At 31.6% G+C, this 27,013-nt stretch overlaps 6 protein-coding genes across 12 annotated transcripts; 4 read left to right on the forward strand and 2 right to left on the reverse strand.

Moving 5' to 3' along the window:
• The first annotated feature begins 5 nt into the window (after positions 1 to 5).
• LOC122403550 (pyridine nucleotide-disulfide oxidoreductase domain-containing protein 1) lies at positions 6 to 1,515 on the forward strand. Its single transcript, XM_043407144.1, has one exon. The coding sequence runs from the start codon at positions 6 to 8 to the stop codon at positions 1,437 to 1,439; it is 1,434 nt and encodes a 477-aa protein (XP_043263079.1). The 3' UTR covers positions 1,440 to 1,515.
• Positions 1,516 to 1,997: 482 nt separating this feature from the next.
• On the reverse strand, positions 1,998 to 15,010 carry LOC122401262 (kinesin-like protein KIF14). The gene is made up of 12 exons (XM_043403295.1): positions 14,847 to 15,010; positions 14,207 to 14,761; positions 13,588 to 14,134; positions 13,273 to 13,500; positions 13,066 to 13,194; positions 5,989 to 6,149; positions 4,988 to 5,188; positions 4,271 to 4,543; positions 3,695 to 3,767; positions 3,458 to 3,627; positions 2,908 to 3,370; positions 1,998 to 2,735 (listed from the first exon to the last, which is right to left on the reverse strand). Exons 1-12 carry the CDS (start codon positions 14,951 to 14,953, stop codon positions 1,998 to 2,000), a joined length of 3,645 nt encoding a protein of 1,214 aa, XP_043259230.1. The 5' UTR covers positions 14,954 to 15,010.
• On the forward strand, positions 8,551 to 13,411 carry LOC122401270. Its single transcript, XM_043403306.1, has 2 exons — positions 8,551 to 9,076; positions 11,898 to 13,411. The coding sequence occupies exons 1-2, from the start codon at positions 8,974 to 8,976 to the stop codon at positions 12,179 to 12,181; spliced, it is 387 nt and encodes a 128-aa protein (XP_043259241.1). The 5' UTR covers positions 8,551 to 8,973; the 3' UTR covers positions 12,182 to 13,411.
• A 385-nt stretch (positions 15,011 to 15,395) lies between the features above and the next one.
• Positions 15,396 to 17,333, forward strand: LOC122403831 (protein catecholamines up). Its single transcript, XM_043407588.1, has 3 exons — positions 15,396 to 16,473; positions 16,550 to 16,625; positions 16,712 to 17,333. The coding sequence occupies exons 1-3, from the start codon at positions 15,565 to 15,567 to the stop codon at positions 16,885 to 16,887; spliced, it is 1,161 nt and encodes a 386-aa protein (XP_043263523.1). The 5' UTR covers positions 15,396 to 15,564; the 3' UTR covers positions 16,888 to 17,333.
• Positions 17,334 to 17,608: 275 nt separating this feature from the next.
• On the reverse strand, positions 17,609 to 19,168 carry LOC122403838 (tetratricopeptide repeat protein 19 homolog, mitochondrial). 2 transcript variants are annotated; one of them, XM_043407606.1, is made up of 5 exons: positions 18,937 to 19,168; positions 18,747 to 18,837; positions 18,344 to 18,606; positions 17,923 to 18,230; positions 17,609 to 17,852 (listed from the first exon to the last, which is right to left on the reverse strand). In XM_043407606.1, exons 1-5 carry the CDS (start codon positions 19,047 to 19,049, stop codon positions 17,656 to 17,658), a joined length of 972 nt encoding a protein of 323 aa, XP_043263541.1. In that variant the 5' UTR covers positions 19,050 to 19,168; the 3' UTR covers positions 17,609 to 17,655. The 2 variants fall into 2 exon arrangements, with proteins under 2 accessions (XP_043263541.1, XP_043263533.1); XM_043407598.1 differs by having other exon boundaries at positions 17,614 to 17,852; positions 18,747 to 19,168.
• A 1,308-nt stretch (positions 19,169 to 20,476) lies between these two features.
• On the forward strand, positions 20,477 to 26,251 carry LOC122399042 (transmembrane protein 268). 6 transcript variants are annotated; one of them, XM_043399404.1, is made up of 7 exons: positions 20,727 to 20,809; positions 21,414 to 22,006; positions 22,195 to 22,575; positions 22,753 to 22,920; positions 24,197 to 24,392; positions 25,632 to 25,714; positions 25,964 to 26,089. In XM_043399404.1, the coding sequence occupies exons 2-6, from the start codon at positions 21,419 to 21,421 to the stop codon at positions 25,688 to 25,690; spliced, it is 1,392 nt and encodes a 463-aa protein (XP_043255339.1). In that variant the 5' UTR covers positions 20,727 to 20,809; positions 21,414 to 21,418; the 3' UTR covers positions 25,691 to 25,714; positions 25,964 to 26,089. The 6 variants fall into 6 exon arrangements, 5 of the variants coding, with proteins under 5 accessions (XP_043255321.1, XP_043255339.1, XP_043255313.1 ...); XM_043399386.1 differs by lacking the exons at positions 20,727 to 20,809; positions 25,632 to 25,714 and adding an exon at positions 20,477 to 20,666 and having other exon boundaries at positions 25,964 to 26,251; XR_006259243.1 differs by lacking the exon at positions 24,197 to 24,392.
• Positions 26,252 to 27,013: the final 762 nt, after the last annotated feature.

Below are 27,013 nucleotides of genomic sequence, written 5' to 3' on the forward strand. Positions count from 1 at the left end.
TAAAGATGGACGAAGAAGAAATAAATTGTACATTTGCAGTAATAGGAGGTGGTATTGCTGGGGTATCTTGTGTTGAAGGTATAAGTTTTCTTGCTCCACAGGTAGATACAGTTCTGATTACAGCAAGTCCTTTGATAAAAGCAGTTACAAATATAGTACCACTTGGTAAAACATTAATGCAGTTTAATGTAGAAGAGAAAGACACAGCAAGTTTGTCAAAGACAAATAAATCGTTAAAAATTATACAAGATTTTGTAATCGAAGTAAATGTTTCAAATAAACAAATATTAACAAAAAATGGAAGAATTGTAAATTATAAAATACTATGCCTTTGTAATGGTGCCAGACCAAAGCTTATAACAGAACGTAACAAGTTTATTTTAGGAATTCGAGATACTGAATCGGTTATTCAGTTTTCCCAAAAAATACAAAATTCAAGGAGGATCATAGTAGTTGGAAATGGAGGTATTGCTACTGAAATTGTAAACGAAGTCGACGGTGTTGAAATAATATGGGTAATTAAAGACAAACACATTTCTGCAACATTTGTTGATCCCGGCGCTGCAGAATTTTTTATGGATAAAATACATAAAACCAATGTATCTGAAAATGTTAATATAAATGCTCCAACTAAAAGAATGAGGTATACTGTGTCTGGCACATCAGTTGTAGAAGATGGACCAGCTTTAGGTCCAGACTGGCACAATAATTTTAATATAAAGGGTACTTTCTTTAAATCAACAAAAGTTCAAGTAGAGTATGACAGCGAAGTTGCAAAAATTCTTAGCACATTGGAACAGAAAGAATTTGATCCTATGGAGGAATGGCCTGTATATGTCGAATTGACAAATGGAAAGATTATTGGTTGTGATTTTATTGTATCGGCAACAGGTGTAATACCAAATTCAAACATAATGGGTTTAGATGATCTTAAGAAAGGAGAAGATGGTGGATTATTAGTAGATTGGAAACTAGAAACATCGGAACAAGACATATATGCTGCTGGAGATGTATGCAGCGCAGGATGGGAATTAGCAAAACAATGGTTTCAGATGAGGTTGTGGACGCAAGCACACCAAATGGGACGTTATGCCGCGAAAGCGATGATTTCTAAATTTAAAAATGAGGAATTTTTACAAGATTTTTGTTTTGAATTGTTCACTCACGTAACTAAATTCTTCGGTTACAAAGTAGTTTTGCTTGGTTTATATAACGGACAAAAATTAAATAATAAGTACCAAATTTTATTACGAATGACCAAAGGAAAGGAATATATAAAGCTTGTGCTAGAAAATGATAAACTGCAAGGAGCAGTATTGATTGGAGATACTGACTTGGAAGAAATGTGTGAAAATTTAATACTTAATCAGTTAGATTTAAGCATTTATGGGGAAGACTTATTGAATCCTGATATTGACATTGAGGATTACTTTGATTAGTTGTATAGAGATGAACTTAATAAATGTATAATTACGACCTAAAGAAAATACAAAATATATTTAAGACACATTTACATACACAGACTTTTAATTGTAACTTTCATGTATTATTAATCGTCATTAAATATACAAAGTGTATTTGAAATAACTGTATTAAAATAAAATAAAGTAGTTAATCACGTTAACTAGTTTCTGTAGTTTGTAATGTAAGAAACGTTAAGTCAAAATTAAAAATTGTTTAATGTAGTACGCAATATTAATATAATCTAATTACGTATTTCGAAAGACTGAATCGAATTTTATGTAAGTAGATAGAAATAAACTCTACAGGTAAATGTACATAAACAAATATTATATAAATATATGTGTGACAAGAGATAAAGTAGAATAACTAAATGTATTTCCTTATTATAATTTAACGTCTAAATTATATGACTTTCAAATTACTACAAAAAAAATGTACATTCTTTATTTGTATAATATAATTTTTTCTGAAATTATATTTGTTAAACGAATTTCCCTGTAATATTCTGATTGATTTAAATGTTCTTACCATTATTAAGTCACTTCTTTCTTCAATTTACCGGTAAATCTGACACTCTTTTGGCTGATTTTGTCAAAACCTCTAGTATTGTTACGTAAAGTAGACTTTATCGGCGAGGCGAAGATTTTACTACAATCTTCTATGAGTGTTAAATTTTTGTTATCAGACTTTTCAATCACAGTACTATCATCACAATTTTGTACACAATTTGCACTTTCGTTTGTGTACTCGCTTAAGTTTCTTACTTCTAAAGTTTCGCGCAATCTGTCAATGATATTTTGCATTTCATTAAGAGATTCCGTAACCGTTTCAATTCTGTCATTTCTTGCACACAATCTGCGCAAAGTTTTCGCAGTAAGCTCCATTTGTGTAAGACAAGTGTTTATCGTTTCTTGTTCTTTGGAATTGTCAAATGTTTGATTAACAAATGTGTTTCCTAGAAAAGATGTTTCGAAAGTAAGCTGTTGCAAACTCTCGTTTAAATGTTTCTTCACCGGAGTTATATTTATCGAAATACGACTGCTGTTTAAGGAATCTTCAAATGTTTCCGTATTTTCATAGGCTTCCCAAGTTTCATCTGACGTTGTACACAGTTCTTTTATCGAATCTTCGATATCATAATCTCGCAAATGATGAACCCAATCTAAAAATCGCATTGGTTCCCAAAATGTTTCTTTCATAGAATCTTTATTACGTATACGAATCACTGGTTTCAGACTTTTATTTACAATTATTTGCTGCTGATCAAATTCCTATGGTACAACATTTAATTATACGATCGCATAAAATATATATACATTCTAAAGAATCATTGCATGCCAGATCACCCACGTTTTGGAATAACATTTCAGATTTTTGCAGAAATGCATGTTGCGATTTGGCATGTTATGATCTTAAAATATTACCTATTTAGTAGATACATACATAATTAATACCAACTTCTCTGCACCGTTCAGTAGCTTCTTTCACCAATAATTGCATTTCATGCAGACTGATACCTCCTTCGCTTATTGCTTCTGTGCTGGCTTTCATTTTAAGCGCGAATTCAGCGTCGGCTGTTTTTTCAGTTAAAATATTTTCCAATTCTTGTAAAAAATTTGATTTATACGGCGCAACGGTAACTTTCTTTTGCTGTAATTGTATCTGCTTTAATCTATTATTTACTTCAACTTCGCTTACAAGCAATTCTTTTTCCAATTCCAATTCTTTCTTTTTCTGATGAATCTTTTCTAATGCAAATTTTTGCTCTTCAACCGTAGAGCCAAGAATTTCAATTTTACGTTCGTACGTTAACTTTTGAGACCCTAATTGCATTTCAACTTCTTGTTTCGCGCTTTCTAATTCTCTTATTGCCTTCTGCTTACTCTCCTCCAACTCAGCTCTCAGCCTGTAATAAACAAAACATAAAAAAAAATGTTGAAAATTTTTTTATCGTGTATATTTAGTTTAAAAAACACGTCTAAATTTCTCCTACTTTTCCTCTTGTACTTTAAGAATTTCTTGGTGAGCAAATTCGTAATCCACAGCTTGCGCAGAAATTTGTACATTGTTGCGTTCGTTGTGCGGATTCAAGACTTTAAAGTAATGATTTCCACCGATCACGAGACGATCGCCATGCTTGAGAATAACTTTACCAGTTATAATCTGTAACAAAATAAATATTTTACATAAAGTAATTGATATATAATAACGTATATAAAGCATATTATACCTGTCCATTGACATACGTGTCCCCATCCACCTCCGACGATAGTACAAGTTTTCCATTATTATTTTCAATGGTACTGTTAAATACATAAAACATAATTAAAGTAAATATAATCAGGAAAGCTGTTAAAGTAACATAGTGTTACTTATAATAGAAAATAATGTCAACCACGTGCGTGTTATCCTGAAAATGTCGGGATGTAGTGATCAAATTTGAAAATATTCCACCATACCAGAACTCGTTGGGAAACAAGTAAAGAGTTATACTATACTGAAAATCATCATGCAACCTTTTCAAACCCATGGTATATTAAATGCAATGCCTGTGCAGATGGTAACGGTTAATTATATTGTGAAAAGTGACAAATAACATGCATTGCCGGCAACACACACAACGGAGGAAATGAAATAATGGATAAAATAACATATGCTCCTGTACCAGAAATCATGAAGTAGCGAGCGAGAAAATTGTGGAAAATGCACAAGAAGATGGCGGAAACGAGCATGAGCGAATAAAGTAACCAAATTCAATCAATTCATTTGTTCTATACCACCAGACTCCAAACGACCCATAACTAACCAGTGTAAAGGTCTAACCAGCGGTCCATCCAACATGATATCCAAACTTTTGGAAGAACTTTCCTGCCCGGAATGTTTGCCGATACGAACCAATCCCGGAGGGATTAGATACAAAAGTGTACCAGACAATATAGGATCGGCCGCGAGATTTATAAGACAAGGTTGTTTGTCGTTCCCGTGAATATCAATCTCAATAGCGATTCCACAGCGACGTAAGTATTTTAATTCGGAATTTTTCCTCTTCTCGGTTTCCCATAATTTATTTTGCCAAGTCCTGCAATTACATGGAACTAAAACTCGAACTTTTACCGGCGATCAATCGACGAGTTTACACGTCGATTCCTACAATCCGACTTTAGAGTAGCGCTGGTTCAACCCTAATTTCCTTCCAAAACAACTATTTCTACAATGGAATCCACGACGTTCGAAATAATTGGAAGATTATGCATTATGATAAATGGTCTAAAAACATAACGGCCTAATTATTTTTAACAGCGTATTTGTTGTCGATGCTAATACAACTTCAATTACGAACTGTAAAACGTAACAATTTATTAGACGATTTAAGTATCTATAAGAGATTAAAAGTTTATCATCGGTAAAAAAAATATGAAATGCGCGTACTTGTGCTTTGTTAGAAAAAAATATGAAAAATACGCTAACTTATACTGTAAATATTATACGACGAATTAAGAATATCCTATCGAAATTTCCTTACGTCTGGGTAACTGTAAGCTGTTCCTCGGTTTTTTTCAGTTGATTTTTCAGTTTATCGATTTCTCGTTGTTTTTGTTTGATTTCATCGTTATTTTCGGTAATCGGCTCAATAGAATCGAGGAGACGTCGTGGAATGCCGCCAAGTTGTCTTTCATATCCCTCACGGACACCACGTAATCGTAAAACTTCTGTTTTCAACTCGCTATTAAAGAAACCATAATTACATTTATTAAAAATCCTTAGGTTAGACTTGTCAGTATAATTAAACATATCTACAGCAGAGATACTCCTTTGTTTTACTGTTTCGAGCTTTCAAGGTCCATGTATTTGAAAACTCTTTGAAATTTTTTATACGTATTGGAACTAATAAAGAAGGCCATTGAATGTACATAACAAACAGCTATTTATAAAGTAAATATTTGTTACAAATTTAAATGAGTTAGTGGTTTCAGGTTTATTTTAGAAACAAAATGTTGTTTATATATACAGGGTGTTCGGCCACCCCTGGGAAAAATTTTAATGGGAGATTCTTGAGGCCAAAATAAGACGAAAATCAAGAATACCAATATGTTGATGGTGGCTTCGTTAAAAAGTTATTAACAATTAAATTCAAAAATTTCAAATCGTTCTGGAAAAATTATTTTCGGTTGCGGGGGTCGATTACAATCATTTTTGGTGAATAGACATACCCCCGAAATCCCACCCATTTTCTAGAAAAAAATTCGAGAAGGTGTGAAATTTTTCGACGGAAAAAAAAAATTTCAAATCGTTTTCGAAAAATTATTTTCGGTTGCGGGGGTCAATTACAATCATTTTTGGTGAACAGACATACCCCCGAAATCTTGCACATTTTCGAGAAAAAAATTCAGTACGGACGGAACTTTAAACGTTAATAACTTTTTAACGAAGCCTCCATTAACAAATTGTTATTCTTGATTTTTGTCTTATTTTGGCCTCCAGAATCTCCCATTAAAATTTTTCCCAGGAGTGTATCTTACATACCGAATTAACTTTTCGTGCGGGTCTTCGTTAATTCGAATACGATTAACAATAGCCCGGACTTGACAAGCGTATCGAAGGGTTGAAAGTGTCTCTTCCACGTGTATATTAGCTGATGATACGGTCCCAAGCATCGCTGTTCTGGAATTTCCACCGAGACTTTCCTAATAAATTTAAACAGAATTTAACAATGACAATATTGATTCATTTATCAATTGTAAAAACAATTTAATAAAATAACTCGGCCTCGAGTCCCATATTGCGAGCATTATGGTTCAAGATATTTTATCTAATTTAATCTTGATTCTCTTAGGCATAAATAATTATTATCGTGGGCATTGTACAACAAAAGAACAAGCTTTGAGAAAGAACGATTGTACTCTAATCTGTTTTAAGTAGCATTTACCAATTACACCTTGACGTTTCTTTCTTAACATTATCCTGATATAATTAATAAAATGATAAGACTGTAAAGAGAACGCGAAATTCATCGTTCGTATATGTATACAAAGGTGTGTTAACTGCGTTGTTAAGTCCACGTTCAACTCTGGAAAAAAATTATTTTCCATTTTTACGATCGTGTTTGTACGTTATCATTCCGATGTTTCTTTAAATGCACATTTTCTAGATGGTATTATTAAATAACAGAATTATTCCGTCGAGCAGAATTATTGAATTACTATATTGTAATGGAAATTTTCACTTATCTAAAAAATCAGAGCTCATTGATCAAACATTTCGAGCGTGCAAGTACTTATCTAACATTTTTGGAAATTCCTTTGGAAATCACTCTTTGTATCAGATACGATAACAATTCGAACGTACAAATTGCAATCGGTGGTGGTTTTCAAGTACAAAAAATTATGGACTTATTAAATCCGAAAGGAAACGTACGGATAGCACATCTGAATCAAGATATTATAAATGATTCTTTATTTTCCACATAGGACGCGTATTTGTAATATTCAAACGTAGGAAAAAATTCTTCGAATGATTCCATTTACGCTTATCTTACGTTAGAGCTTGCGATGTTATCAGTAATAAAACTGTATTTATTCATATTTGCTTTTTGCAGGAATGCCAGTTATTCGAAGATAGAATTTCAATGATGTATGTACTGTTCGCGTCCATTAAACTACATTTATTATTTCATGAACGTTTCGATTTCTACTGCACATCGCCGGCAATAAGTAAAACTAGTATTTCATTTTGCATCGATAGTGCACACTGCGCGTAAAATATAGCCTTGTTCGACTCGATGACGCATACGTAAGTCAATGCTAAACAATTATCACTGAATTTTCTCTTACTATAAAAGCACTCGCACCATAAGATAAGAATTATCGGAACAGAACATTTTTGCGTTATTAACGCGATCTTCAAGATAGACATTAACAACGTATGATGGATCACTGGCAAGTAAACAAATAATTTCTATCGGTGCATTTTTCAAAGATTTGCTGATAATAGCTGCTAACAATAGTTGCAACAATAATGCATACACACACGTACATAAAAACAATATTCAAAATGATAAATAATTGTTCGTCGAGGATAAAAGTTACGCGTTACTTACGATTGAAGTAAGAGTCATCTATTTCAGAGATAAGCTTGATTTTAATGAGAAAAATTAATCAGAATATACTGAGATTACTGAAAATCAACGGCTGTACTTCCAAACGATAGCGATGGCTGATCGGTACGAAATTTGGAAGCAGCGGTGAAAGTGAATGGACCTTAAACTTTCGTTACTGTACAGTGGATTTTCTCTATGTGTATGCATCGTTATGTGACAATTTATTGAACAAAAGAAAGCTGTTCAGTTTGCGTAGAAGCCACTACGAAGCTAGTCTCTTTCTTCTTTTTATTCCCACGCATACGTGTAGGGAGAGTTCTATCTATAGTAGTAAAGTTCTTTGTTAATATCTCAGAAACTAATAAATCCCTGGATTTAAAATTTTATATTTCAGTTCTACTTCCTTTTCCCACCGTTTCGACCAATGTTAACGCTTTAATGGCCGCACTGATATTGTAGACCAAAGTGAGATACATGAACATGCTAGAAATATTATCACGAGGAATTATAAATGTAACCTCAACAAACGTAATAAGACGAATGTACGATGAAACGGTGACTGATACGTTAGATCACGCACACGTGACAGTGGCCAACGTTTGCTAGCTCGCGAAGCCACGTATACGTGACATCGGCCGTCAAAGCGTTAACACTCTCGGGGGATCCTAGACACGTTCGTTTTTGTATACGTTCCGTTGACCATATAATAATTTCTTGCGGATGGTATTATTTATTTGCGATTTGGGTTAATTTTGTGCATAAAAATTGTTAATCTTAAATAGCTTTTTCTGTAAAGCAAAGAAAACGGGCATACGTATGTACATGCGAAATCGCAAAGGTGATTGGAGAAAATGGAGAGGGGCGGGCGCGAAGCGGTACCGAAGGGCGAGCGGTTGCGACGGAGAGGAGCGGAGAGTCGAGGACCGATGGAGAGGGAAATACCGGCGGATAAACATTACGCGCTCAGCGTCCATACTCCTTTAGTTTAAAGCAAAACATCGCAGCAATTCGAGCATAACGCGATCTTGACTTTTGGCAATCGCTTTTTCTGCGACGTTGCATAACGCAAACGTGGATACCGTTCGATCGTTCGCCAGCGAGTAAACCGCGACCGGGGAAAGAAGAAAACGGCAACGAACGATCTTCTACGTTGCGGACCGAAAACGTTTTCGCTTCGGCTTTAGAACGGCGAAATAACTTTGCGATCGTTCGGTACACTTGTTTACGAAAAAAAAGAAGAAAGTTAGTACGAAAAGATATTCGGTACCATCGAGGACAGATCGAAGAGCACTTCGAGAGAAACACTGGCCGTCCGACGAGGGAATACGATTGGAATCGCAACCACGTGCGAAGATGTGAATAGATTTTCATGATAAGAGACGACTGTAAATAGAAACAAACATCGACCGAAGATGGATCTGGTTTACGTCCCAGAGGTTCTGACATACGGTTTATTCAGAAGTCAACAGTACCGGGACTATGAGCAGCCTTGGAACAAAGACTACTTCCACAATGGTATGTTCGAGTCGATAGTAAACAAATAACTATTACTTGTTTAAGCGCCACGAAGGAAGCGTCAAAGATATTTTCGATTTGTGTAATTCACGAAAGACGAATTCGGCCGAACGGTTGATTTTCTGTTTTTACGATAAATAGTCGTCACGATTTAACGACTGATCGTGTTATTTTTCCTTGTGAATGTACTTAATAACGCTAAACTTGGCGTAAAAGCACGTGTCAGTCTTCGTTCGTCACAATGTTTGAACGTCCCCGGAAAATTAACATCGTTCTTCGTGAACGCGTTCAAATTTACCAATCCATACGGTCACTTTTGTTGTTTCTTTTCCTTTATTACCGAGAACACATCCGAACGAATATTACGGTTTACGCTGAGACGAGAATATTGTCGTGAAAGGTCGAACAAAACACGTTTACCTATAAGGTGAACTTGTTTTTCCTGATTGGTGGTACACTTAAATAGAAATCTAAAATGTGCATAATATGCAATATTCGTCGAGAGGAAAAGAATGGATCGATCTTGGGAATCGATCGATAAGAGGCTAATATCCATATTTCCCATTGATGCATTCGCGGATCGTATACGACAAACAACTCTCTGGCATTTCCACGCTACGTAGTTGACCCCTCCCTTTGCGTTATCGGTGGGGAACTGGTTGAACGAAGGCAGTTCGTTCCATTATTTATCATACATTACGTTTTCAAATTGCCATTATCACGGTTCAAAAATACCAACGTATTTATAAAGGCAAACGAAACGCGTGGATGTGAAATTTCATTGTTGTTAACAATTATAACATTGTAAAAATAATATTTCTACGAAACCAGTTTCAAATATTCGCTGTTTAATGTCACGATTAAAGCCGACGAAAAAATTACAACTACGCGTATAAAAAATATAGACATAAAAATGACATGAGATTTGCTTTCGCGGTCTGAGTTTCTACTTGAGTTTATGTTCAGCAATTTGCTGACGTTTCACAAATATTGCAGTTTGCATTCTCAGTCAACAAGTCGCTGAACATAGATGCGGCAGACATCCGAAAGCCACGAAATCGAGTATAAAAATGATATTTTTTAATTAGTAAAATACGCATTTCCGAAAGATAACGCTACGCAAACAGTTGTATAGATCCGTATTTCCTAAAGATACGGAGAAAACCTGTTATCAAGGGGTTAATATTTCCCTAGTAACGCGTCGATTGTCCTAGTAAAATTACGCGTTAGAAAATAATATTGTAAAAAACACATTCCGAAGAATATTACGGATTACATAAATACATAAATACAACCTAAAAACACGTTTGATTCTAGATGTTAAAAACATGTTTACGATCGCAATTGTGGTCGCCAAGACCGTAACACAATATACGAACGATCGTAAGCAATGTTCATAGTAGAACAGCTATTATTATAGATATGTTATAACGTTATTTGCATTATATTTGCATACGAGTAGCTAAAAGAATACGCGAATCTAAAAATACTTTTCGCGACTCGTATAATACCGACGAGTACGAGCAAGACTAAAAATACCACGTTTTCGACGAAGTTAAAAATTTGAAACTGCTCGTAAAAAGAATGGTTAATATTTAACGAAGAGCAGTATTTCTTGTTTCAAAACTTGAATTACAACTGGATGATTCACGTGTTTCTTATACAAGCGCGCGTATTTGTTATATTATAATTGACCAGTTTCTAAAAGACGTGTGGCGATTGTTGCGATACGATCGAACCGTATGCGACTATGAAATAGCTAAATAGAATTGACATAGATTCAACACGATACTAGAAAGCTGTTTAAGTTGTACATGCTGATTAAAACGGGATATAAGGTATACAATGCTGACGTTTTCAATTGTTTCTATTTTGCAAAAGTATTTCATTGTTCTTGTCGATCGAGACTTTGATCTGCGAGACCTTGGTCTTTATCTTTGAATACTCATCACCTTCTACGACGATCGTTTCTTTTTTAACATATCGCGATCTGATAATAAAATATATTTCACACTTTGTACGGCTAGATAGAGAACACGATTGCATGGGTTAAAATGGGCAGAAGAGTATGTACGTGCAACGTATCACGTTGCCCCATTCAGTAAGAGGCAGCTGTAATTTAGGGAGCGACGAATTGAGAGCATGAGTGGGGGGATTGCCAGATAGTCTAAGTACGTGGAGCGAAACACGTTACCTCCGAAGAAATTGAAGTATTGTTTCAAGGGGGGAGAAATCTATGCACATAAAATTAGACACAGTGACCACTCTAGCACGCCAGTAACAGTATGTCTTCGTATTGTTACAATTTTATAAATACATTGGTCAAAATAATACGGAACGATAAATATCAAATCAAATTTCTTTTGTAACGAAATCGCAAATTTATTTTACAACGTTACGAAATCGCAATATTTCCGTACGATATCCCGCATGTTTTACCATAATTAGAAACTTGTTTATAATTAATACCTAGAATATTTTCCACGACACGTACGCCTCGTCTTACGAAATATTGACTTTCTTAAGCCTTGTACTTCAATACTTTTTTATACGGAATATTTTGAACGAGCGGCGACGCGAGTAAAGAAACATATCTAATTTTACTTAAAGGGAATAGTGCGTTTGCACGTTTCGAGTGCACGGTTGCATTTATAAAAAAAAGTGATATTGCAGAAAAATAGATACCGTTCAACTTTTATCTGTACAATTTTTTTTTTTATCTCTTATCAAATTCTATATATAAACCGTATTAATTACGTGACCAGTTAGATATATTTTCTTTACAAAAAAAAAAATTTACTAGAGTACGATTGGTTTTCAGGAAGATCAACGCAGAATCATTGTCAACGAATATTACATCACGAACAAAACTTACTGTCAAAGGACAACTGTCACTTGTGCCGAGAAAGCAAGAGAAGAAGTCTAGCAGCTTATATAAGAGGCAAATCGCGGCAAAATTCTTGCGAAGAAATTCACGAAGAAGAAGAAGAAGAAGAGGAACAAGATTCTGCAAATTCTAAGGGCGAAAAAGCGATGAAAGACAAAAACGAAACTTTAGAAGCCTCCAATGAATCGAGAAAGATCGAGGGGAAACGATGTAATTAAAATTATATCAACGTGACTTCGAGAAATGTTCACCAAAACTTTATATAAAAATGACACTAAATATCTAAGACATATTTAATATGTCATAGTGCAAAAATTCTAAATGCTATTTAGAACAACTTACAATTGTCGGAAATTTATAATTAAATTAATCGTAACGATATAAAAATAAATCATTTTCGTACTTCGCAATCTTTCCAACATGAAAATAATTCATGTTGCGTAAGCTTAAAGTATTTATTTAAAACCATAGTGGCAGGGTATAATTCATACTCTAATATGTGCAACTTGATTATGCTAAATTGAAGTAGTACTTTTCAATAATTCAATGGCATATGTAGAATAAAATTATGTATCTAATATTAATGTGCTTACTTTCTTCCAATACACTGTGCAGTGTATAAAACAGTATTAAGTACATGCGAACAATGCAAAAAGTAACACTGTCAAAATAATTGAAAACAGTCTAAAAGAATCGAAATTTGAAACATTTAATATCTGCATTTATATTACAAGCATAAAATATACATGATGGATTTTTATTCTACAAACGACTTTACATTGTGATATAAATTTTTCAAGTATAGTGAAAAATTAGAATTAAGTAAATATTCAATGGGGAATTGAATAATCTATAAGACTGCATTTATACACAGAACTATATTGGAAGAAATGGCTTCTAAAATAAATGGTACCTAATGTAGTTTTTAAGTAAATCACAGTATAATATTAACAGATATATGATATCTGTAGATTGTTAAAAAAGTATACTTCGTTGATGAAACAACAATACACGGAGTTATTTTAATAAAGAGTATTTTTGCATTACGCTAACATTAATATAGCTGCACTATATAGTTTTTATTTGTTTTGATGTTACTTACCTTCAAGAGCCATGTAAGAACCGATTCTCGATATGGAACGAACCCTCGTTTACGATTACTCATATTTTCGGCAAGAGATGCGATTACCTTTCCTAACGTGAGCAATGATTTATTAATGGATACACCCTCCTGTTGAACATAATTAAGTATATTATATAGAAAAAAATTATTATAGAATATAATTCATCTGAACACATTAAAACAAACCTTTAATCTATCACCACTGGCACATGTCTGACTCAATCTCTCACTGCCTGCTAAGTCTACTAAATTAATTTTACTACGACGACTAGCATCCATTTGTTCTTCATCTACCTGGTTATTTAGTTGTGCGTGAGTTAATATAATGCTAAATATACTATGAGATCTTGAACTTTTTTCATTCATTCCAGTTGCTGCAGTAGCTCGTTGCGAATTACCTACTTTGAGCCAAGTCTAAAATAAATGTATTATATGATTAATAATTAAACAATTATTCCGGCAACTAAAGGATTTTCTTATCAGATATAACTATGGGCATACTTGTAAGTCTTTGTAATTTTGCACACAATGTTGACTCAGATCAACAATATATGGACCATAAGTAGGATGTTCCCTCACTTTAAGAGGAGCTCTCTTTATTCCATTATTAACGGTTGTTAAGAGATCATGTATTTTTTCATTATAGATTTCAAAGTAACTAATTTCTACTGTAGTCTTGGTATTCGTATTTGTAGATATTCTTGTGAACAATTCTTGGCAAAATCTTGGAATAATACCAGTTGCTTCATCAATCTGTGTTGAATTCATCTGTAATGATTCTTGACCCATCATACTGTAACTTTTACCAGAACCTGTTTGCCCATAAGCAAACAAACAAACATTATAGCCCTCAAAAGCATTTTGTACTAATGGTAAAACCATGGTCTTAAATACAGTTTCTTGATTAGCATGATCAGGTTTAGTTACATCCGCGTGCGATATAAAACAATGATCATACATAAATGTATGTTGCATAGAGTCACAGTTGACAATAATATTCTGACCATTTATTTGCACAACCGATGTAATCTTCGAGTCGTTTAATTCTCTAAAATAATAGAAAACAAACAAATATTAGAATATATAAAACTTTCAAAAATTTAGTAATATAAAAACTTGCTTTGTATTCAAAGGCCTAATACGTATTCCCACAATTAAATTACTACTTTCGCCGTCGCACACTGTTTGATCCTCAATACAGATTTCATTTGTTTTACTGCATGGTGTTTCTACTTGTACAATGCTAAAGCAATCGGGTGTAGCATTAGACAAAACATTGTCATTAAAATATTGTTTTATGGGTGTTTTGTTTAAAGGTAAAACATTCATTTTTGTATTGCTTACAGCAGAGCGTAATTTATATTGTTTAGGAGTACAAAAATTTATAGTCGATGTTTTATCATACAATGATGTAGTAGATACTACTTTTGTAGAAGTTTTCTGTTTTTCATTAGGTATTGCGTTTTCAGGAAATAAAATCTGTTTCCTCTGAAATGCATTTATGGATTTCGAACGATTGAGATTTGCATTAAAAGGTGCATTTGTCAATTTCGAATTATCAACTATTTCAGTATGAAGCAGTATTTTACGATTCTCGCGTTTTAAACATTTGTTTTCATTTTTATTTTCAGTCTCTTTTTGAGGCGTCTCAAATAAACCAGAGCATGTATTTTCTCTAAAAAATACAAACAACAGAAAATTAACAAAATAAAAGGTACGAACAAACATTTACACGTATACGAAAGCAGATGTAAACTTACGGTTTATTAAGAGAATTTGTATTTTCCTTGTCAAAATTAATGGGCGAACTGGAAAAAATGGCATCACAAAATCCATGCCCCATAGATTTTAAAATATTGTGTGACATATTAATAAGAAAGTACAAATTTCTTAGGTGGAAGACATTTACGTGATGAAAATTTTGTTTTCTACAACTAACCTCGTCAAAGCCCGCTCTTTGACAGTACGTAAAAATTATCTACGCATGTCGACCAATCACAATTTCCCTCATTCGGTGCAACAACATATAACGAATTTCTTGTACGAACTACTTTCGTAAACGGAAGAAACTTTTCATAAAACAATACAACATTTAATTTCTCAATACAGATTAATATTAGATGTTCAAACTGATGGCGAATTTTGTTCTAAAACCAATTACTCTGTAGAATTTTTAGGTAAGAATTATTATTGCAATCGGTGTTGCACTAATATTTCAAATTTAAAAGTATGAACATTCAGAATAGCCAATGTCAGTAATTCATGATAGCCAACATAAACAATTTTAAAAATCGAGTCAACCCAAATTTGATAACACGTAACGTGTTACACGTTGTATGTGATGTGTGATATTTTGTACTTCATTTAATATCGTAACTGATATTAAGATTTTTAATTTCTATTCACGGATGTTAAAACTATACCGATAACAATACGTGAGCTAGTTATATTTTAATCAGCCTTTACGATATTGTAATAATGATCACGATGACAAAGGATAACAAACGTAATCGCATGAACAAATGGATTTCAAAAATTTTACTTGGCGTGTTTTTCTTGCTTATATTTTTGAACTTTCCGGCTCTTTGTCAAGCACACGAACACGACGAGTCGCCAAGTTTTAAATACTCCAAGGAAGTTAATGAAGCATATCGAAAAGAACAATATGACAAGTACCTTCAACATCAACACATACACGAGCACGATGATCACAATCATCAACAGAAATCGATTCCATCTGATGAGACACGCAAGGAAGTGTTTCTTAAAGCTGCTACATCAACTTTACTTATATCGGCAGCCCCGTTTCTTATTTTATTCTTTGTTCCTTTGGACAACACAAAGGAACGCGAGCCGCTACTAAAGATATTGTTGAGCTTTGCATCTGGTGGCTTATTGGGAGATGCATTTTTGCATTTAATCCCTCATGCTTTAGTTCCTCATTCGCATGACTCTTCCAGCCATCACGAAGAATCTAAACATGAAGAATCTAATCATACAGATAATATGACTGTAGGTTTATGTGTACTTATAGGTATAATTGTGTTTTTAATTGTTGAGAAAGCAGTACGAATCATAAAAACTGATCATAGTCACTTGCATGTGCATAGCGTTCCAGAAAATGTGTCTAAGGAAAATAAAAATAAGAAATCGCAAAAAAGTTCTGATAAATCTGTAGACCTTCCAAACGAAATTCATATTTCTGGTTTTTTAAACCTGGTCGCAGACTTTTTACATAACTTTACAGATGGTCTTGCTATTGGAGCCAGTTATTTGGCTGGCAACAATATTGGCTATATCACTACTTTCACAATTCTATTACACGAAATACCCCACGAAATAGGAGACTTCGCTATTTTAATACAAAGTGGCTATAGTAAAAGAAAGGTGAAATACAAGAGAGACAAATAATAAATTAAATTTTTGTTCTCCAAAGAATTTTCTAACATGATTTCTATTATAGGCTATGGTATTTCAACTCATTACTGCATTAGGTGCTCTGTTAGGAACCTGTGTATCATTAATTGTGGAAGGCATGGGTGAGAATGTATTATAATACCATTATCAAAGACATATTTTACATACGAATATAACATCTAATTTGAATCTTAATTTGAACTTATAGGTGATTTTGCAACTATGTGGATTCTTCCATTCACAGCTGGTGGATTTATCTATATAGCAACAGTTTCTGTAATACCAGAACTTTTAACTGATACTAAATTTGGGCAATCTGTGAAAGAAATCATTGCGCTTCTTGTAGGTGTATATATGATGGTGCTTATAGCAGAACATCATTAGAATTGTATCATACTTCTTTTTTTTACCAATACTGTATATTATAATCATTTAATAAGAATTTATCTTGACTGATATAACAAAAACTAAAATTATAATTTGTATTTATACAAAATTTTGTGTTCCTCTATAAATGATATTAGTGTATAAAATTAATACCAGTGAAAAGTGTTATTACATACGTTCATTACAAATATTAATATACAAAATCAAATACAGAAAATGAAGTTCGGAAGTTATTGACTGTTGCCAAAATATTGTCGAGACTCGTGCATTTAAGGTGATACTAGAGAAATAGTTGCTTCCGTTTTGGCATTCAGAGTAAAACTATTAAAGAAATTAAAACATTCTTTGCAAATGTACTCATACTATGAAATGATATTTTCGATATTACAATTGCTTAACTTTGTATATTAATTATTGAATGTATGTAATTGCTGTAAATTAAAAGAAAATTGTATGTTTTTTATTTAATAAAATGCATAGTTTATTCTATACTATGATAAAAAGCATATGTTTAATTTCACTGAACTATTAGAGACTTTGTTAGTATTGGATTAGCTAATACTGTATGTTTAAGTCTGGCATAAGGACAGAAGGATACAAACATTTCATTTAATATATTTTAGATACCATAATATCCATATATCGACTATATTACAATCATGTATAGCATGAATAAATTATTTCACAATATATATTTTAAGCTATAATATAATTTAAAAGAAATTACCTCAAAATATAAATAATCTATTCACATCTATGACTATACTAAGATATCAATTTTTTTATCCTTTCTAGACATTCTTCGGCTTCTTGTACAGCTTCACTGTGCTTTTTCATCTTTGATAAATGCTTTCCTTGATTACAATTTTTTTTCGCTTCATCGTATAATCCTTTCATAATAAATACATTTCCCAAATTAATATGAACAGAACCTATGTCAGACATATCCGGTAACTTTTTTCCTACAAAGATAATTTATTTTTAAATCAATTTGTATAGTTATCAGATTTTCGATTTCTGAACTGATATTACCTATTTCTATAGCTTTAGATAAATATTTAATTGCTTGATCATAGTCTTTCAACATACAATTAACAGTTCCCAAATCGTTCAGCAGAACAACAGTCTGTTCATGTTCCTCGCCATTTATTTGTATGGATATATTGTAAGATTGAGTTAAATGTTTCATAGCATCAGCATATTGCGATTGTGAAAATAGCATAGCTGCATACCATTCTAAATTTAAACCTAGTAACTGTAAAACGTCTGGATTCTCACTCTCTTTAGCCATGTGATTTTGTAAATTTTCTAAGCAAAATTTGTAACCAGTTTCCGCTTTTCTACATAAATAAAACAAAGTATACAACATTATATCATCAAATATTGTACATTATAAAAAACAGAAAAAAGAATACATTAAATAATAATCAAAATTTGTAAGGTAACTGCTTACTCTATGTCTCCTACTATGTGATACATATTTGCAATTTTAAGACTAATATGAATGACTGCTAAATCATCTTTTGAAACTCCCTTAGATATTAATCTTTCTAAAACTGACACAAACAGTTTCTTTGCTTTTTTATAGTCTTCCATATCGTATGCAAGATTTGCCATTACATCGTAAATATAAGTTATACCATCATAATGTTGTAAAATTTGCGCTTGGCGCAAAGCAACATGCAACATTCGTTCTGCTTTTTTAAATTCTCCCTTCTACAAAGGGAAAAGAAATACTGCTGAAATTATATCAAAATAAAACATTTGTTCTCAATTCGATACCGCATGTTTTATTTACATTATTATTAGCTGTACTGAAAATTGAATTATATTACTATGACGTTTTTATACTGAACCTGAATTAATAATATTGATCGTTTAATTGTCATTTCTAATTCTGAAACATCGTCTTTTTCTTCCTTAGCGTCGTATAAATTAAACAAAAAACTACCCGAAACAATAAAAAGTTTCGTTTTAGATGAATTCTTATGTTCATGGAACATGTGATTATAATGTCTTTTTATTTTATAAATTTGTGACACATACATTATAAATGGATTTCTTTTTGATTTCAATTGGCAAACATTCGTGATAACATTAGATTTTGTGTAGAATTGCGCGTAATTGTGTACATTCGTAATTATTTTTCGACAATACATTGCGTGCTGTGAATTTTAAATTATATTTTCACACTAATAAACTTTACATATAATATACAATTATTAATAATTATACACGTTGCTATAAAATTTTCCATGTATAATATGTATGTCACTCGGAATTTACGATAGTGTTATGACATATTTTTTATTCACTATATACACATATGGAAACGCACTAGCTATTTCGCGCGTACGAATATGAAATCTGTACCAAGGTAGTCGCTTTCCCCTAAAAAATAAAATTACTAATGTCGCTTTACCTGACGCCTATGTTTAAAAGTATGTACTATGTACACAACTAAAGATAAAAATTCTCTGTTAAAAATTAAAAACCCTAAACTGCAATATAATATAAAAAATAATTTATCTTCTTTAGTCGGTAATGTGAAACAAAATCAGAGTATTACAAATTTATTAAAATGCTCAAGAATATGCTCCCTCCAACATACATATGTATTGTTGACTTACAAAACAATTCAATTTTTCAATTATTACGTATTATAGGTATATTTTACCTACAAAAAAGTTCTTAGCATTGTTATTTCATAGCAACTTATGCAATCCATTACTCGTACTGTATAGGCATCGGGATTAATTCTGAAAATGTAATGAGATATATTAATAAATAATAGTTTAATTCCACGATTAATAAACGATTGTAAATATGACGTATCATAAACTATTGTCAGAGGACTGTGATTTCAAAGCAATTCATGTGACGTATCGTGCATAAATTAGATATTTCAGAAGGTTAAAGTCGTTTTGTTGTACAATTAGTGGTATAATCAGTCTGCGTATTTATGTATGTTACGTAGCCATCAAACCTCAGAAAAAATGGATAATTTATTACCAGTGCACTTGACGATGGTAATTTTTTTTCGAAACGTTCAGAGTCTGTCGCAATTGGTTAGAATCAATTTGACCGCTTAAACTATATAATTATCTATAAAAGTATATATATATAATTTAATTCGTTCAACAATAAATTAGACTATTTTATTGCCCATTTATTTTTGTCAATAGGTTATCAATCCTAAAATTGAACCAACTATTACTTATTCTCTAGTCTAAATACATAAGAACGTTGCGATCATATTCAAACGAGTTGCGTAAATTACTATGAAATGAAAATACTCTGAATTGCTTTGCGATATTTGAACTTTTAATTTGAATTGTTAACTTATTATGAAACTCAAGGAATACTATCTATAGTAATCTATAGTATATCGTGTTCTCAGCAACTAGAATCTCGCGGGAAGAAGTAAATGCATTTAGCGCGCTGTATTTCCTTCATATGGAACAAATTAATGATCATGTATAAATACTGTATATGCGTTTAGTAGTAACAAGTTTACCTATTTAATATGTACGATATATGTACAAATGTACGTACACGGTATATCACATAAGATTGGTATATTAAAACGTGCTTGATTTACCAAAAATGTATGTAATTTTGTCAAAAATAATATGTTTATACTTTTACGTTTATCAGTATATCGTGATCATTTACTTAAGTATCGTCGCGTATTTAAAGGAAACCACATTATGTAAATAACAGTACGTGTACAAAAAGAGATCAAAGTAACGCATTCGTGATAAGTGATTATACAGGTAAATATACCAACTCGTTGTACGATCTCGTATAATGCCCCTCGCCCCACCCTTCGTATTCCTATCCCAATGCTGCACACCTTGATTTCGTGCATTACGCACCTTTTCACTTCACGGATATAAGATAGGTCATATCACAACAGGTAACGAAATATCAGTCGTGCATTCTCTACGTGGTTATCGTAGCGAATATGACATTTATAATATTGTGCGTGATTTTGTCTGTTCTCCTTCGATAATAATAACTATATAGAAATATTGGGAATAAGTGATCTTCGCGCATATTTCGCGCTTCTAATGCACATATTAACTTTTAAGACTAAACGATTTATAATAAATTCATAACACCGTGTCCGTAGCTCGAAAGATGACTTAATTTAATGGTCAGTCGTTTTGACGTTCTAGAAAGTTGTATACTTCGGCGTATCTTTATATTCTAAATTACGAATTCAGAATACTGGTTTTTTTTCTAAACAATTATTTGAAAACACCCACCAGCGTATTCGAACTATTTTCCAAACGCATAAAATTACGTTACTGCATTTTATACGAATTATTTAGATAAAAATATATTTGAAAAAGAAATGCATGATTTATTAGTGTCTGAATTAAAGAAATATTACACTTATTATGTATAAATTCAGCAGTAACTAAGAGTCAAATAATTTATCTTTTACATTGTCTCTTATTGAATTCTTCCTCGCATATTTAATTCACTTGTTTTTCTTTTTTTTATTAATTCTTCAGTGAAAATGAGTTCTCAAGATACAACTGACAATGTACGAGAAATTAATTCACCTAGCATATCTTCAAGAACAAAAAATTGGGTCCAATTTGAAGATGAGACGTCCATTAAAGATAATGGTAACATGGAAGAGAAAACTAAGACAAATGCACCGGCTGTAATAAAACCAGAGTCAGTTACAGTAAATGTAGAAAAGATTGGAAAAACTGTTGACAAATTAGATACTCAACAAATAAAAAACAATGAATATAAAGGTGCTGTGATATCAACTGAATCCGTCCAGATTAATTTAGATAGGTCAGGTTTAAATCGTTCTATGGCGTCTGAAAGTCCAGATTTTAATTTGCCGTCCGAAGTAAGAGTCTCAGATCCTAAAAGTGCTTCTTTAAAAACTATTGATCTCAGAGATGTGTCCAATGGTAGAAGTGGTACAAATAATATTATAAGCACACCTATTGGAAATATCAGACAAGGTTTTGCCAATGGAGACACTATAGTTACTCTTTTACCAGTTAATACCAGATGGCCATGGATTACTCCAGCTAAATTTAGACCAGAATTAGTACCAGAGGAGTTGATGGCTCAAGGCTTAACGGTAATTGTTTCAGGACATTTGACTTCTTGATGTTTTATGTTTAAACAGTCTGTACTGTAATTTACTTTTAAATCTATTAAATATTTTCTTATACAAATTGTCTTATACAAATTGTCTTATACAAATTGTCTTATACAAATTGTCTTATATACAATTATATAAAACTTGTTGTTGTATATCTATTGCAGCTTACAGTAGAAGACTATGTACACATAATGGAATTGCTTGTGAACGATGTACGTTTTAATATGTACAATGTATGCTATAAAAGAATTCTTGTCCTTTGGATATTTACTGCGTTTATTGTACTGCTTGGCTTGTTATTTTCTGGAGTGACTGGTCTTACTTTGTTTGGCCTCGGTGTCATGTGGTTAGTCCTCAATGCTGCAGCAATATTCTTTTGCATGTTTGTCAAGATAAAGTTAAACCATAATCTTGAGAAATGTATGGCTCAAGTGAACAAGCACTTACTTCGACATAAAATATTGCTTGGATTGGATGATAGAGGGAAGATTTCGTGTCATAAAGTCAATCTCTGCTTCATATACTTTGATACTACAGATTGCATCGTAAGTGTTATTAGGTATTTTTGTGATATGTGTTTAATTTAAATAATTAAGGCCTGACATGTTTTGTATTAGCTTTTACTATTTATCATCATTGTCCAAAAAACTACGCATCGTTACAAACAAAATTTGTACAATGAAATTTATATAATATATGAAATTTGATTTATTTTATAACAGAAAAAGTTACAAGAAGTAATAGAACGAGAAGAACGTGAAGGTAGAATAATTGGCGAAGATGGAAATTCTGAAATGCGTCGAAAAAGGGAATTGCAACAGCGAATGGATATCGATGATAGCGATATTGTGATACAAGGCAACACAACCACCAGAATCTCCCGAAAACAGGTAAGCATTTTTTACGCCAGGTAATTATACTATTTTGGTTGATTTTATGAATATATTAAATTTACAGTAACTTAGACATCTTGTAGTAATTGAAATAGAATTTTTCCTGCTCTGTATGTTTTATAAAAATGAATTGCGTTCTGTCTCACAAAAATTTTTATAATATCATTTTTTTTTTTCTTATAAAATGAATTAAAACCTATCAGGGTAAAAGTGAACAAGTATTCTGCCGTTACGTACAACGTTGGGCAAAGGATTATTTACGTCGACGTTTGGACTGGACAGTTGATGAAGAAGGTGGAAATCCTTCTTCACCTCGCCACTTATCAACAGCTTTATGTCCATGTCAATATATAGAGGAATGGCTTCGAAATAAACCACATATTCGGGGCAGAGATTTCTGTCCCAGCTGGAGTAGCTTTCTTAAAGATAGGGGCATATAAAATGAAATTGTTTGATATGCATATAAAAGTTAAAACCAATTTTGTTCTTATAAATTTAAAAAAATTTGGAAAATCTTACACTTTGATCTGTTAATGATATTTTAATGTCATTTTTAGAATAAAAATTTTAATAATCTCAATTACATAAAGAAATATATGATGTTAAAACTAAAAAGATCTATCGAACAACTCGGACGATTTCGTAACTCTATATTTATAGATACCATAAGTAGTTTTATTAAAAATGGGTGAATAATCAAAATTTATTTGAGTAGAGATAAGCCATATGAGATATTAAAGCTGCTTTTCGTTATTAATCATTTTGTACTTAACTGTACAATATACTCAGTTTTAGTATTGTTATATACTACTTTTTAGCAAATTGGATTATTAATATTGAACATAGATACATATATTTTAAGTTCTTTAACGTTTTACATTATACTGTATTTTTATTACATTACACTGTTAACTAATGCAGTACTGAACATTTAGTACACAATTTAAAATTTGTACAAAGATTGTATAAATTACATGCATGTATATTTTGCAAGTTTTGTCTTTAGTATTTCATATTACTACATATGGTATACTGTATATAGTATTCGAAAATTTAACATATATATATTTTCTTAGTATTAAGTACTTCATTCTTTAAGTACTTAAAACTGAGAAAAGCAATTAGTTATATATTTATGTAGCGTAGTATGAAGTATTCGGGCATAATAGATTTCTGTACCTTACGCCTTACAATTTGCGCACAAGACATGGATTTCACATTTTTTTCGTTACTTTCGCTCTAGGTAGTGAATGATGATGGTGTGTGTTGACAGGAACGGGCGGAGTTGCTGTTGCTGAGGTATGCATCTCGATGGGCACATCACTTTGTGCGCCGCAGACTTGATCTGGTTATAGACTCGCAAGAACGTAATAGAGACATCGCGGGTCTGTCGGTTCCACCACGACACTGTGTCTCCGCCCGTTGTCCTTGTCAATTCATTGAGGACCATCTCAAATACAAGCCTAGAGGCAAGTTAATATTTCGTACGTTCTTTTTAATGCCAAATTTTAGTGGGAAATAACTGATAATGTAATAATTATCTGATTACAATTCAAAACACTTTGATCGATTGATTACTTATATGTTCCTGGTATCTGTTTTTTTTTTTTTTATTGTGCATGTGTAAGGCGTTTTTCTTACAAATCAATTTGATTAAATAAAACTTTTTATAATTTTACAAATATTCTCATTCAAATAATGTGGAATCGTGAGAAAATATTTTGATATTCATTTGTAATATTTGACTGAAATTCTTATACTTTATGTATGACAAATATTTCAAGTTCGTCCATTGTACTTTGGTATTAACTAATATAAGTTAACATTCTCCATTTTCCAAGGCACGGTGACACATTATGTTCAACATAAGAAATGATAGAGAGGGTAGATTATACATGTTATTGGTATTAGAGAGAAAAATGATTAATCATTCCGTTATTATTATTATTGTCTACAAATGGAATCATGTTAAAACTTATAAAATGTATTTTTTAATACATGTTTTTAAACGTATGGCAGAGTTGATGAATATTATATATGTACGTGTAATAATATATATTCCAATATTAATATTGGAAAGTTTACATATGATTCGGAAATGTTCTTATTTTGTAGAATCGAGTCTTACTGTTTATTTTGGGAAAAGAATAATTGCTATATTATCCTAATTTAAAGCAGTTTATATTATTACAAGCGAGAACTCGGTATTAAACAATTTTTAAGTATTTTGTAATCATTGCGAATAATTGACCATTAAGAATGTTGTAAAAGGATTACAACATTGAATTTACATATCTCTTAATTCCGTCCTAATTGAATATATTAATACATTATATAAGAATATAATTAATATATTGTATACTTTTATATTCCGTTCGAAAATACTTAATATCTGTAAATGAACAGAGCTATTCTACTTTTATATATATAGAAATTAAAAAAAAAAAAAACGAATGTAAAGCACTTTTATATTATTGTTAAAAATGTTATAAATAAAGATAAGTACCCATATAATATATATTCTGTTTGGTGAAGGTATATTGTATTTTTGTAAGAAGTCTCATCATTAAAGTAATGACTATTACGCGCGATACATATTGCTCAATCTTAATTACAGAGTGCACCTTATATGTATATGTATATATTTTTTAAAACATAGGTATTTGTCACTAACCACTGACTAATTCAGGGATGTTGCTTGCATGCAGCTGGACAAAAGGCGATAAACATTGATACTTTATCTCGACCACATTTTGTCAGCACATGAAAATCATTCAGTAAATAGTACCATGTAAGTACTATGCAACTTTAATCTTTATCACACATGTGAATCGAACACATTGCATGTAAAATAGGTACATTGCTTTTTACATTAAACTAATGTATGTGTACATTTGGAAAATCTGTATTTCATAATCACAGCTATAGTAACACAATCGGGAATTTCCTTTTATGAAACTTGTAAACCATAACAATCATATAATCCTCTACATTATTTAATTTAAATTACTAATTAAAAATATTTGCATGATTTTTTCAGGATATCCATCTGGCTTTACATGGTGTGCTTATCTTAACGACCCACTAGTTAGGTATGATGTTACATTAGGTATACTCAATTAACAATCTTAATCGTTTAAACAATGCACAACAGTATTTTTTAAAGGCATTTTCTAAGAAACAGACCTATTAACAACTATTATTATTAAAAATCATTTCTAATATTTTTTTAATTTCAAGCACAACAAAATTTATATCATACAAGAAGTACTTTTGGAGTTCCAATATTCTAATAGAATGTGATTAATGAACTACTATATTTGAGTAACCAAAGAACACACAAAATATATATTTTTCTATATCTTGAGACTTTTTATCATTCCAAATATACAAAATGAAAACGTTTATAGTTACAAATTAAAAAAAAAAAAAAGAAATTGTAACATTACTAAAGTAGATTTTAAATACATATTTGTATAACAGTATTTGTTACTAATCCATATGCATTTCTCTAAAGTAATGAAAGAACAAGACGCATTATTTAAAAATTTTTACATATATATTTTAACAACAATAATAATACGTAGTCTATCGCAAAAATATTCGAATACCAGTGTAATTTTGAAAATTATGCTCTACACTTTGACATATTAAAGAATACATTAACTTAAATAAAAATTCTTATTTTCATTTTGTTCATTTAATTTGTCATTTCCGAATATTTTTGTGATTGACTGTATGTCATAAATGCAAGTGTTTGATTAATCATATTTCTTGTTGCAATGTAGTGCCTTTTAATATACACATCGCCTATAAATTATGATGGTCTTTATTAATATAACAAAGATTCTATCAAGGTCATAATGATTATACACTCGTATAATATATAAAATTATAGGTATTGGATATACACAGAATACACATATACACGATGTGAAATAATAACTATTGTAACATTTATTTTTGTATAAATGTTAATTATACATGTGTTATAACGTTAGGAATAATTTAGTACAAAATTAATTTACGTACATGTACTAAAATTACTAAATGCAACTATTGTCAAAAATATTGTACACAGGCAGCTAGT

The sequence above is a fragment of the Colletes gigas genome, unplaced genomic scaffold, assembly GCF_013123115.1.
Source record: "Colletes gigas isolate AHSC1104 unplaced genomic scaffold, ASM1312311v1 Colletes_gigas_Sc00002, whole genome shotgun sequence".
Classification (NCBI taxonomy): Eukaryota; Metazoa; Arthropoda; class Insecta; order Hymenoptera; family Colletidae; genus Colletes; species Colletes gigas.